At 42.0% G+C, this 14161-nt stretch overlaps 1 protein-coding gene across 1 annotated transcript in view; it reads left to right on the top strand.

The window, feature by feature from the left end:
• The window catches only part of LOC122930051 (collagen and calcium-binding EGF domain-containing protein 1-like), a 53678-nt gene extending 43384 nt beyond the window's left edge, over window positions 1–10294 (top strand). Inside the window, exons 5-9 of the mRNA XM_044283449.1 lie at window positions 4949–5069; window positions 8497–8636; window positions 8741–8776; window positions 9201–9236; window positions 10054–10294. Of these exons, the coding sequence (XP_044139384.1) occupies window positions 4949–5069; window positions 8497–8636; window positions 8741–8776; window positions 9201–9236; window positions 10054–10287 (567 nt within the window). The 3' untranslated portion in view covers window positions 10288–10294. The remainder of the gene's footprint in view (window positions 1–4948; window positions 5070–8496; window positions 8637–8740; window positions 8777–9200; window positions 9237–10053) is intronic.
• The last annotated feature ends 3867 nt before the right edge of the window (window positions 10295–14161 follow it).

The following is a 14161-nucleotide window of genomic DNA, read 5'->3' on the forward strand; positions in this document are numbered from 1 at the left end:
GGGGAGTCATCTTTCCATAGAAAGGGTATAAGTAACTTAGCTGCTGTGATCAGCATCGTCGGGAGATTGTTCTTGGCGGGAGTGAGGGTACTATTAGGGCACCATAACAGGACGAACTTAGCGTCCAGGACAATCCTGGTTTTGCAGATATGATTTATCAGTGACTCTACCAGTTTCCAATACGATTGGATCTTATGGCATTGCCACCAGATGTGTGACAAGGAGCCAGTTTCTATACCACACCTCCAGCACTGTTCAGGAACTTCTGGGTTCAACTTATGTAAGAATTCAGGCGTTTTGTACCACCTGCTGAGGAGCTTAAAGGAATTCTCCTGAATCCTCACACAACGGTTGAAGCCGTGTGAGTGGGCTAAGACAAAGGCTCTCTCCGGTTCTGTAAGAGTCAGAGATAGCTCCCGCTCCCAGGAGGTCACATATCGGAGCTCCGGGGGTAAGGAGGAGAGCATTTCCTTATACATCTGGGACAGTGGTCTAAGGGGGGGTTTAATAGTTAAGACTTTCCTCTCGAGCCAGGAAGGGGAACTACTACCAGCAAAGGACCCAGTACATAACGCAATATCCCTTTTGAAATTTGCCAAATGGAAAAATGGTGCAGCTTTAACCTCAGGGCGGTCCATTATGGAACCCCAGTGTAAACTACCGTCTGGGAGAAGGACATCCCGCAGGGACAAGTCAGCGAGCCTAGACCAGATCCCAGAGGGGTTTGACACAGAAGGGTGAATGTAGCTTTGCAATAATTTAAGAGGCATACAGGGATTTGGGAAGCTAAATAGATGAGATTGAACCATTTTGGACCACTCTACCAGCATTCCCTTCCATACCGGAGAGGATGCGTAGTGATTGGCTGAAAAGGGCTTAACACCCCATAAAGTAAGCTGGTCTTGGTTGGTGAGCAGTACAGACTCAAGACGTGAGCAAAGGGAGCTAGATTGGCGGGATAGAGTAGCCACACATCTACACAGTTGAACAGCAGTATAATATGACTTTACATCTGGCATCCCAAAGCCTCCAAACCTCCTATTCCTTGTGAGGACAGAATAGGCAATACGGGGCGATTTGCCATTCCAGAGGAAGCGTGTGAACACTCGGCGGACCTCTGCGAAATATGAGTTAGGAAGCCAAATAGGGAGGGATTGCAACAAATATAAAAATTTGGGGAGGATAAAGGTTTTAAGGTAATTTTTCCTTCCGACCCAGGAAACAAATGGAAGTTTCAGATTTTGCAGATGGTTGCGGACAGTTTGCAGGAGCGGCACATAGTTGAGGGAGGCTAGATCCTGGACAGTAGCCGAGATATGTGTCCCCAAAAACGTAATGTCTCTGGAGGCCCAGGTAAACGGGGTGCTGCGCTTAAGATTGTTGACCACAGTTTGGGGACAGGAAATGTTGAGCGCCATGGATTTCCCATAATTTATTTTAAAATTAGATACGAATCCAAAATCCTCAAATATATTCAGCAATTTGGGCAAGGCCTCTCTAGGATTGGAGGTCATGACTAAAAGGTCATCCGCAAATGCTGCAGTAACATGGGTATAGGGGCCCACCTGAAGGCCTTTGATACCCGGGTCCGCTCTAATTGTACATAAAAGGGTCTCCATCACTAATACGAATAATGCAGGAGAGAGGGGACATCCTTGCCTCGTTCCATTGGTGATGCGAAATGGCGGGGATAGTGCTCCATTGACTTTGACCATGGCAGAGGGGGCCGAATATAAAGTGAAAATGGCGTTAACAAACTGATCTGGGAGTCCAAACTTCGACAGGGTCCGCGACATTATAGTAGTTATATTCTTGTACATAGGAGCAGTATTATAGTAGTTATATTTTTGTACATAGGAGGCAGTATTATAGTAGTTATATTCTTGTACATAGACAGTATTATAGTAGTTATATTCTTGTACATAGGAGGCAGTATTATAGTAGTTATATTCTTGTACATAGGAGGCAGTATTATAGCAGTGTTATTCTTGTACATAGGAGGCAGTATTATAGTAGTTATATTATTGTACATAGGAGAAGTATTATAGTAGTTATATTCTTGCACATAGGAGGCAGTATTATAGTAGTTATATTCTTGTACATAGGAGAAGTATTATAGTAGTTATAGTCTTGTACATAGGGGCAGTATTATAGTAGTTATATTCTTGCACATAGGAGGCAGTATTATAGTAGTATAGTAGTATATTCTTGTACATGGGGACAGTAGTATGGTAGGTACATCTTTGTGTAAAATAGTATTTATAGAATTATAAAATACTCATATCTTAATTATGTAAACTCTTCAAGAAAAAGAAAATGTACGGTGTAGGTTTAATAGCTATTGCACCCCATTACTAGAATCGTGGCTTATAACATTTTAGTTATTAGTCATTAAACCTGCAAATACTAACAAAATTGTTGTATTCCTTTTCAAGAACACTTCTGCCTCTAAGAGGCTGAGATATCACCAGAGCTCTGAGTAGTTTTGATGGCAGCTACTTTAGGATATTTCAGAGCTTGTTAAAGCTGTACACAGTCATTACATTGTCCGCATGTTTTCTGTACATCAAAGAGTCAATTAGATCTACTGTAAGTAAGAATACCAAATCCTGAGAAACCCCGCTAGCTTTTCTTCATTAACATAGTACATATGGTATAGGTAGTAAAGGAGAACTGGTATGTAAGCTTAAATGCCAGCGGAACACACTATATGAAAACACGGTATTGAGGCAAAGCATATTTTTAGCTGTTAACCCCTAGGACGCAGCCTAGTTTGGTACTTGGTGGAGTTTTTGTTTTTTCAAAAGCCATGACTTTTTTTTTTTTATCGACATGAGGGCTTGTTTTATGAGAAGCAATTGTATTTTTAATGGCACCATTTTGGGGTACATCAGGGGATTTGTAAAAACGTATGTTAAAAAAGACGATGCAATTCTGCCAATTTTTGTAGGCTTTCATTTTTACATTGTTCACAGTGCGGTAATAATCACACTTTATCTTTATTTTGCGGGTCAGTGTGGTTATGGAGATACCAAATATATATGCCTTTTGGCATGTTGTACTATTTTGAAAATAATTAAAACACTCTTAAAAAAGAGATTGCTTTGTCTCCATGTTTTGCTATCCATACCATTGTTACACAGAGCTGTATGAGGACTCATTTTTTTGCGTGGTGAGCTGTAGTTTTTATTTATTCCATTTTGGGATACTTGGGACCTTTTGATCATTTTTTATTAGATATTTTTGTGGAGGCAGGGTGACCAAAAAACAAAAGCGATAAAAGGCTTTCTTTAGATTTTTTGATATTTTCATTTTCTAATACTTTGAAAAACTTTGGCCCCCTAATGGGACTTGAACCCATGATATTTTTTATCACATCCACTATTCACTGCAATACTCCTTTATTATAGTCTGTAGTCTAATGCATTCCAACCTGAGGTAGGGTGTATTAAAAATTAAAAAAATTAATTACGAAATTACAGACCCCAGATACTACTCTCTTAAATTTACAGATCCCAGATCAGACCCTCCTTCTGTTTTTACAGACCCTAGACCCCTATTACATTGTGTGTGGTCTGGGAAGGACCATGATAATGATGGTGATGGCGGGTATGGGGACAGACACAGCAGAGGCATCAGTAGGACAGGCACTGCAACCTTCACTCTGTAAGCACCTCGCCCTACACATCAGTGCCCTAGAATCCAGTAATAAAACATGGCTGATGCTAGTGCCTTCTTTGATATGTTTTCTCCCCTCAGCGTGCCCATAATTTTGCAGTGCGTATCCCCTAGCGTATATACTGCCAGCGCTGCAGGCTGTGCACTTTACGGCAGCTGTGGTGAATATGAGTTCTTGAACCAAAAAATTTCATAGATTACATCACAGAATCCAATAAGTAGGCCCTGACTTCAGGGAGTGACACTGGAGACTTTTTATTATTTATGAAACATGTAATATTCTCAGGTGAATATCACCTTAAAGAGGACCTTTCATCGGTGCAAACATTGTGAACTAAGTTTCATGATCTGTAGAGCGGCCCCCAGGGATCTCACTGCACTTACTATTATCCCTGGGCGCCTATCCGTTCTCCTGCTATGGCATCTGGTATGTTTGGTCACTTGGTTATAGTAGGAGGAGACTGCCCTTGTTCTCCTGGGCGTCTTCTTCTCCTAGGCTGTAGCGCTGACCAATCGCAGCGCAGAGCTCACAGCCTTGGAGAAGAAAACCTCCCAGGCTGTGAGCTCTGCGCTGCGATTGGCCAGCGCTACAGCCTGGGAGAAGGAGACGCCCAGGAGAACAATGGCAGTCTCCTCCTACTATAACTAAGTGACCGAACATACCGGAGGGCATAGCAGGAGAACGGAGAAGCGCCCAGGGATAATAGTAAGTGCAGTAAGATCCCTGGGCGCCGCTGTACAGATCATGACACTTAGTTCACAATGTTTGGACCGATGAAAGGTCCTCTTTAAAGAAGACCTGTCGCCTCTCCTGACATGTTTTTATAGCTATACGCATTCCCCATGTAATAACAATTCTGGAGCATCTATTCTTATGGCTCTATGTTGTGCCGTTCCTGTATTATTTCTACTAGAAGTTATGAATTAATTGCTAGCAGTCTGCAGTAAGGGTACAGAGGGGAGGTAACCACTTGAGGGTGTGTCCCTGCACAATCTGACACCAGCAGCACTGATTGGATAGAGTTAGACCATGCAGTGACACACCCCCAGCTGGTAACAGCCCTCTGTACCCTTACTGCAGACTGCTAGCAATTCAGTCATAACTTATAGAAATAATACAGGAATGTCACAGCATAGAGCCATAAGAATAGATGCTCCAGAATTGTTTTCACATGGGGAATGCATGCTTCTGAGGAGAGAGAACAGTTCCTCTTTAATGGACTTCACTGGATGAATTGGTAATTGTGTAATGATTTCTCTTTTCCTTTAGCTGGCATTATTGCCGAATAGCATTTCTGAATCCAGCAAACATATCACAGCTGATAAAGTGTTGGCTTCCACCATGTATGTTCAGGGACCCCCTGGGTTACCGGGAGCGCAAGGACCTCCAGGTAAGACCATAAAGACATTGAGATTTCAGTGTGTTTATTAGTAAATTCTATCCATGTGTGCATAGCTTTACTATACAGGAAATGAAAGTACAACCAGGGGCGAGTCATGTGTAAGGCAGTGGTATAAGCAGGTTTACCCTAGCAAAATAGTAAGCCGGCCAAGTAACTTACTCCATAACCAGTACTGAAAGTCTTTGAATTAGCAACATCCACAAAATTATATATATATATATATATATATATATTGCAATAAGGGCACAACCCCCTGGCCACATACGGCAAGGCCATGCCTACCTGTGGCACCTACTTCTGCATGGCCATACTCTGTTTACCAACTGCAGCAGTGACGTGCCGCTATACAGCACATGACCGCTGCAGCCGATCACTGTCCTTAGCAGTAGACCACTGAGGACAGTGATTGGCTATAGTGATGACGTGCCTTATATTTGCAAGCAGCGGCCGGACTACTGGACTCACAGCTCAAAGAACGTAACTAAAGAAAGAGGTGAGTATTTTTTATTTATTTTAGACCATTCAAGGGGTAATCTGAGATTTTGAATTATCTTGGACAACCCCTTTAACTATATACTTATGAAGGGGATTTGAACACTGACCATTATGTATTAAAAAATTAATCAACACAGAATTTTGAACAAAGTAAAAAACATGATAATTGAGGGTGGACAACCCCTGACATCTACTCCAAACATCCCGCTCATTTCACATATTGCATATAACAATGTTTCTTCCCTCTCTGTGTTCCTCCTTATCTTGATGGAAGTGACGTAAAGCAGACTACCTGAATAATCTGTAGAGTCAGTCTTTTGTATACAATATTCCATGTGCAGTGACCCAGCTGATGGCCCAGCGGCCAAGTTAAACTGTGTGATTTAATGCAGAAGAACTTATTTTTTTATGTATCACAAATGGTTCTGTATGGGCAAGAAGTAGTCAACTTTGGCAGTTTTAGCTAGGTTGCTATGGTGATGGGATGGCCCCCACCCACTGGTGACAGAGAGGTCTTAGTTAGGCAGAGCTAGAGGCAAGACGTGTATGTAGGAGATCCTGCTGAGTAGGCCCAAGGAGATGCCTCATCCAGGAAAACACCATTCCTAAAACTGAAAAGCAGCCAGAATATAACTCAACTAAAATACTACCCCTTAGAGAACAAGAAGAGGCCTTCATAGAAGGTTTAGAACCATCAAGGCTAAGTCTGTATAAAGACAATAAGGTACCACTCGTTAATGGCAAAAAGGCTTTACTGCTGTGGAAAAAGTATATTGCTTCGGCATCCACCACACTTTGAGACGGACTGGCTATCTGGATCTAAAATCTGCACCCCTGTCACGGTGGGGAGTGGGGGAACTCCCCACTGTATTAAGAGAGCCAATACTAAGTCTGGACACACGGAAAAGGCGCAGGTCACCTCCTACAGTTGCCCTAATCCTTACCCTGATCTCCTGACCGTATGAGCGCCCCCTAAAGGTGGGATGGCTCACACACTGGAACCTAGCTACTGCTGACCCTAACGGTCCCTTGCATAGGGGTCAGGAATAGGAGAGAATCGGTTCCGTAAGGACACAGACGAACCGGACTCTCCAGTGGCCTAGTAACAGAAGGGAAGAGATAGATAGAGCTGCAACTGAACGGCAGGTAAGCACTAGGTAAAACAACAACACACCAGAACAACAAAGACTTACCTGCCGCAGCAAAGATGGAAAAACGACAACCAAACAACCTGGAACCTCCTGCGAACACCGGATGCAAGCTGGCTCCAGGGAAGGCTGCTCCTAAGCTATAGGTTCACTCCTCCGGGAAACCAAAGAGACCCCCTTCTGGAGGCATAGACAGACAATGGAATATCTAGGCAACCATGCCAGGCATAACACCAAACATGCCAGGCATAACACCAAACAAGACATCACCACACACCCAAAAAATAAACCCACACCAAACACAACAGGTAACTGTAGGGGATAGAACATAGAAACAAGGGGGTGACATAGATATTCAACTAGGATGGCCCTAAGACTGGACAGATGGAACCCAGAACACACACACCAATGCTGGAGACAAAAAACTAGAACTCAGGCTCAAAACACAAGGATAAATAGAGCCTAGAGACCACACCCAGTTCCACACCAAGGAAGACAAATCTTAACCCCGAACACACCAGGATGGGAAGGGACACACAACATAAAGGGGAAGTGCCAAAACATGCAAAACAACATGTTGCCACCAGCAACAAGCATGCACGGCAAAAGTGTCATAGTCCACTACACCAGACCATGACACAGCCGTGACAACCCCGTAACCTGGGAATTACAGAAAGAGTTAATGAGAGCTGTGGTTATTTGGAGAGACTATAAAGTTTATTTATAGAGAGACTCAGAGTCAGCCATCTTACTGCCTGCTTTTCCATGTACAGCCTTGGAAAGAGTGTGTGCGTACCCTGGGGAGACTGACTAAAAAGGATTTTCAGAGATTTAAACACTGATGACCTATCTTCTCGATAGGTCTTCGGTATCTGATCAGTGGGGGTCCGACACCTGGGCCCCCGCTGATCAGCTGTGTGAGAAGGCAGCGGTGCTCCTGTGATCACCGCAGCCTTCTCCGTGATTATCATGCACAGCATCATACATTGTATAGTGGTTGTGTTTGGTATCACAGCTCAGCCCCATTCACTTCTATAGGGCTGAGCTGTTCTTAGGCCACGTGACTGATGTATAGTTAGTCACTAGGCCTAGGGAAAGCAGTGAGAAGGCCTTTCACTACTGCGAGCGCCACTGCCTTTTCAAACAGCTGATTGGTGGGGTCCCAGGTGTCAGTCCCCCACCGATCAGATACTGATGACCATTCCAGAGGATAGGTCATAAGTATTTAAGTCTCAGAAAACCCCTTTAACCTTAAGTGCTTGTGATATACCTCAGATCTGTGCCTATTGCTTACCATATGTACTGTGACACCTATTATCCTCAGAAAAGAGACTGTTATTGGTTTCTCCTAAACTGGGCCTGGTCATTGCCCCCTGCCTTGCACCCATTCACCAAACAACAGGGGCACCCCGAAACACCAGGCAGGAGGCCCCAAATGTCCAGGGTATGCCCCAAAAAAAGAAAGGGTGTGTCCGTCACCATGCATGGCCCAGGGAGTGGCAGAGGGAAGACTGCCACCTTGAACTGTGAGCACTACGACCCCTAGGGCAACAACCACCACTCCTAGCCTCCCTCGCCTCCATTGTGGGTTGCTGCACATGTACTAAACAGATGGTGAGGAAGATAAGTAGGTGCAAGGTAAGGGGGGAGCTGCAAGAATAAACATATTTTCTACAAACCATTGAGTTAGTGGCTAGGTACATTGTAGACAGCTTAATTTAACCAATAATTGTCTAATAAGAATATTAACAATTTTTATTATTTTCTTAAAGGTTTACCTGGTCCAAAAGGAAGTGCCGGGCAGCAGGGTCTACCTGGACCACCAGGTCCTCCAGGTCCTCGAGGGTTCATGGGACCAATGGGTCCTTCACCAGAAATATCTCATATTAAACAAGGGAGGAGAGGACCCGTGGTAAGTGCTGTGCATACTGTCTATCTATCTATCTTATATCTATCTCATATCTACTGTATGTGTGTCTGTCTGAAGTTATTCTATAGTAACCTATTTATTTGCAGGGTCCTCCGGGAGCACCAGGGAAGGATGGATTGAAGGTCAGTGACTGACAATTATTTATGGTATTTAACATTTGCTAATAATTGTGATGAGGCCGGTAAAATAAAATTTTACTTAACATGGTAGAAAAAGACCAATCAGGGTGGTTGTTGTGAAATATCAGGACTTAGAGGCATTTGCCCCTTTCCTGGTAGTCATCATGTATGCACTGTATTAGAACAGTCATAGGGATTGTCATCTACATTAATTGCAGAGTCCTCACACCTCTCCCGTCCCATGTGGCTATACAGTTGGTCATTCTGATGCTGGACTGGTGGTCATATTAGATATCACCCAGAAAAAGATCTGACTATTGACGATTTAGGGCAACTTTGGAAATCATATTTACTGGTATTGTTTTTTCCCAAAAACAAAAATGTTGTTATATTTGGGTCCTTATCATACTATGCGTTTCTTTTCCAGGGTGACCGAGGAGCTCCAGGACCAAGAGGACTTCCGGTAAGTGTAAAGATGTTTGGAATTTTTGCGAGCTTCCCCCAGTCCTGTAATGGAGAAGATGGCGGCCTACCTTCTGTAGCTCTAGTTCTTTGAGCTCCCACAAGCAGTGGGGCCCAGGTGCAACTGCTAAGTCTACACTCCCCATAGCTGAACCTCATATCATGCTCATCACAAGCTCTGGATAAAACAGAACATTTCTCAAACTGTTTATTTTTTTATGTAATTTGCCTCAGTGTGTTTGGACCTACAGGTGAAACTCGAAAAATTAGAACATCGTGCAAAAGTCCATTTAGTTCAGTAATGCAAATTAAAAGGAATTGCATTAATGCAGCTTAAAATATGAATTTTGTGAAAAGGTTCAATATTCTAGGCTCAAAGTGTCACACTCTAGTCAGCTAATTAATCCATACCCCCTGAGCAAAGGGGTACCTGAGATCGTGACATTGGGGTTTCATAAGCTATAAGCCATAACCATCCAAATTATAACAAATAAAGGCTTGAAATATCTCGCTTTGCATGTAATGAGTCTCATATGTTAGTTTCACTTTTTAAGTTGCATTATTTAAATAAATGAACTTTGCACAATATTCAAATTTTTCGAGTTTTATCTGTATACTCTATATATACGGGTAAGAACAGGGTAATTCCCCAAATATTAAAGGGGTTGTATCACCTGGACATTTATAACATATCCACAGGTTACACCTTAAATGCCCGATAGTTTTGATAAAAATGAACTCTTACTGTTTCGTGTATATAGCTCCTATGCCAACCTATATGTTTTTTTAAACAATGTAAAATTCATTGCATCCTCAGGGGCCCCCCAGGTTCCTTCGATTTCTTGTTACTAATGATGGCCGACATCCGGAACGACATTGCAGAGCTACAGGACAAAGTGTTTGGACGCCGATCACATTCCTCCGCTGAAGATTTTCCTTTACCTCAAGAGTTTTCCAACCATCATGACTCAGTGGACTTTGGTTCTGGAGAGGACTATAAACAGAGAACTGTGTCAAAGAACCTAAAAACAGACAAAACAAATCATCATTAACCAACGACGAGCCGGGGGAAAAGGGAAATAATTTTATATGTTTTCAATTGTATAAAACGATGCACTGATAATGGAAAGAGTATCTATTTTTGTTTTTTTGAATTTATTGTTATTAATATTATTATTTGTATTAATATTTTGCTTCTCGTTTGTACAGTCGCTTACAGAGTCATATTCTAAGGAGGTCAACTCGAGCACTAACGTAGTGCTGGAAATTCACAGCTGATACTGTAGATAATATTAGAACATTTCTTGAAATTTTTTGAAAGATTTCTGAAGGGTTGCATTACTCCAAATGGGAACTTGTAACAAAACTACCCACAACCCAAAACATTTTTCAACAGCACCAATAAATTTCCATCTGGTGAAGTCGATATTTTTTTAATCAAAAATACTAACTGCTATTTTTAAACATCATTGTCCATCAGATCGGCCAAATTATAAAGGTGCCCATGCCCCCATGTAGTTAGATACAGTAAATATCAGTCAAACCTAGTGATATTGGCAAATGTGTATGGATGTCTCTTGACTCTTCCGCAGCTGTCAAGGGAAAAATGATTGGGCATGTGGAATTTCACCATATCCTATCCTCTTTCCCCACCAGAGGGGCTGGCAGTGGTTTGTCACCCTGTCCCCACTGAAAAAAGTATGGCTCCCATTGTAAAAGATGAAATAGAAAATTGTGGACAGCCTCTGTAGACACATTACCAAGTCCTCACACTCTCATCCTCTTTACATTGCTGTTGGTTCCAATATACAGTGGATATAAAAAGTCTACACACCCCTGTTAAAATGTCAGGTTTCTGTGATGTAAAAAAATGAGACAAAGATAAAATCATTTCAGAACTTTTTCCACCTTTAATGTGACCTATAAACTGTACAACTCAATTGAAAAACAAACTGAAATCTTTTAGGTGGAGGAAAGAAAACAAAAAAAAACTAAAATAATGTGTTTGCAAAAGTGTGCACACCCTCTTATAACTGGGGATGTAGCTGTGTTCAGAATTAAGCAATCACATTCAAAATCATGTTAAATAGGAGTCAGCATACACCTGCCATCATTTAAAGTGCCTCTGATTAACCCCAAATAAAGTTCAGCTGCTCTAGTTGGTCTTTCCTGAAATTTTCTTAGTCGCATCCCACAGCAAAAGCCATGGTCCACAGAGAGCTTCCAAAGCATCAGAGGGATCTCATTGTTAAAAGGTATCAGTCAGGAGAAGGGTACAAAAGAATTGTTCCAAGGCATTAGATATACCATGGAACACAGTGAAGACAGTCACCATCAAGTGGAGAAAATATGGCACAACAGTGACATTACCAAGAACTGGACGTCCCTCCAAAATTGATGAAAAGACTAGAAGAAAACTGGTCCGGGAGGCTACCAAGAGGCCTACAGCAACATTAAAGGAGCTGCAGGAAAATCTGGCAAGTACTGGCTGTGTGGTACATGTGACAACAATCTCCCGTATTCTTCATATGTCTGGGCTATGGGGTAGAGTGGCAAGACGAAAGACTTTTCTTACGAAGAAAAACATCCAAGCCAGGCTACATTTTGCAAAAACACATCTGAAGTCTCCCAATAGCATGTGGGAAAAGGTGTTATGGTCTGATGAAACCAAGGTTTAACTTTTTGCCATAATTTCAAAAGATATGTTTGGCGCAAAAACAACACTGCACATCCCCAAAAGAACACCGTACCCACAGTGAAGCATGGCGGTGGCAGCATCATGCCAAGGGGCTGTTTTTCCTCAGCCTGAACTGGGGCCTTAGTTAAGCTAGAGGGGATTATGAACAGTTCCAAATACCAGTCAATATTGGCACAAAACCTTCAGGCTTCTGCTAGAAAGCTGAACATGAAGAGGAACTTCATCTTGCAGCATGACAACGACCCAAAGCATACATCCAAATCAACCAAGGAATGGCTTCACCAGAAGAAGATTAACGTTTTGGAATGGCCCAGCCAGAGCTCAGACCTGAATCCGATTGAAAATCTGTGGGGGGCTGTGCACAGAAGATGCCCTCGCAATCTGACCGATTTGGAGTGATTTTGAAAAGAAGAGTGGGCAAATATTGCCAAGTCAAAATGTGCCATGCTGATAGACTCATACCCAAAAAGACTGAGTGCTGTAATAAAATCAAAAGGTGCTTCAACAAAGTATTAGTTTAAGGGTGGTGACACTTATGCAACCGTATTATTTTATTTTTATTATTTTTTCTTCCCTCTATCTAAAAGATTTCAGTTTGTTTTTTAATTGAGTGGTACAGTTTATAGGTCACATTAAAGGTGGAAAAAGTTCTGAAATGATTTATCTTTGTCTCATTTTTTTTACATCACAGAAACCTGACATTTTAACAGGGGTGTGTAGACTTTTTATATCCACTGTATATTACAGCAATGCGATTTTTAAATGGTATTGTGCAATATATAAAAAGGAACGGACACGGAAAGAATATACGTTCGTGTGCATGAAGCCTAAGGGCTCATCCACACGAACGTATTTTATTTCCATGTCCATTCCGTTTTTATTGCAGACCGTATGCGGAACCATTCACTTCAATGGGTCCGCCAAAAAAACGGAAGTTACTTTGTGTGTATTCCGTTTCCATATGTCCGTATTTCTGTTCCGCCCAAAAATAGAACATGTCCTATTATTGTCCGCATTACGGACAAGGATAGTACTGTTATGTTAGGGGCCAGCTGTTCCGTTCCGCAAAATACGGAATGCACACAGATGTCATCCAAATTTTTTGCAGATCTGTATTTTGCGGACCTCAAAATACATACGGTCGTGTGCATGAGCCCTAATACTGTACAGAGACGAATCTCCGTACAGTACTAATCTGACATTTTGAAACAAAGCGACTTCGGATGAAGCATCCAAAACTCTCTTCACTCAACACTAACACACACACAAACATAATCAAAAACACAAAATCAAATTAAAGGAGAAATGGCAAGTTTTGAAGTTATCCCCTAACCAAAGGGTAGAGAATAAATAAGAGCTGGGGGTTGGACCACTGGGACCCCCACCGATCTTCAGAATAGGGGTCCCGTTACCCTGATCTGATGTAGCATATGCCCTGCTGCTTTATTCTTTCTCTATGGGACTGATAAAAAAATGGCTGCACAATATTTCACATACAAACAATAGAGCTGAGAAATGGAGATCATTCTAAATTAAAGTGGTATTATGCCTATGTTGTGCAGCCATTTTTCTATCAACCATGTTTGCTTGATGGATATGCATCTGTGACTATGAATATGAATGTGCTAGTCTAAATGTTCCTGTAGTATTATCTGTGGGACTTTCAGAGATAGTTGAGTACTGCTGCTCCATCAGATACCCTATACTCGGGATCGGTGGGAGTCACAGCTGCTGGACCACTAGTGACCAATTAGTTATCCCCTATCCTATGGACATGGAATAACTTAAACTTGGCACAACCCCTTAAAACATATTCTTTCAAAATACTGTATGTATGTACAATAGTTATATCCTGTATTATACTTCAGAGCTGCATTCATTATTCTGCTGGTGGAGTCACTATGTACATACATTACCTTACTTATCTTGTACTGATCCTGAGTTACATCCTGCATTATGCTCCAGAGCTGCACTCACTATTCTGCTGGTAGAGTCACTGTGTACATACATTACTTATCCTGTACTGATCATGAGTTACATCCTGCATTATACTCTAGAGCTGCACTCACTTTTCTGCTACTAGATTCAATGTGTACATACATTACATTACTTATCTTGTACTGATCCTGAGTTACATCCTGCATTATGCTCCAGAGCTGCACTCACTATTCTGCTGGTAGAGTCACTGTGTACATACATTACTTATCCTGTACTGATCCTGAGTTATA

The sequence above is a fragment of the Bufo gargarizans genome, chromosome 1 (assembly GCF_014858855.1).
Source record: "Bufo gargarizans isolate SCDJY-AF-19 chromosome 1, ASM1485885v1, whole genome shotgun sequence".
Lineage (NCBI taxonomy): Eukaryota > Metazoa > Chordata > Amphibia > Anura > Bufonidae > Bufo > Bufo gargarizans.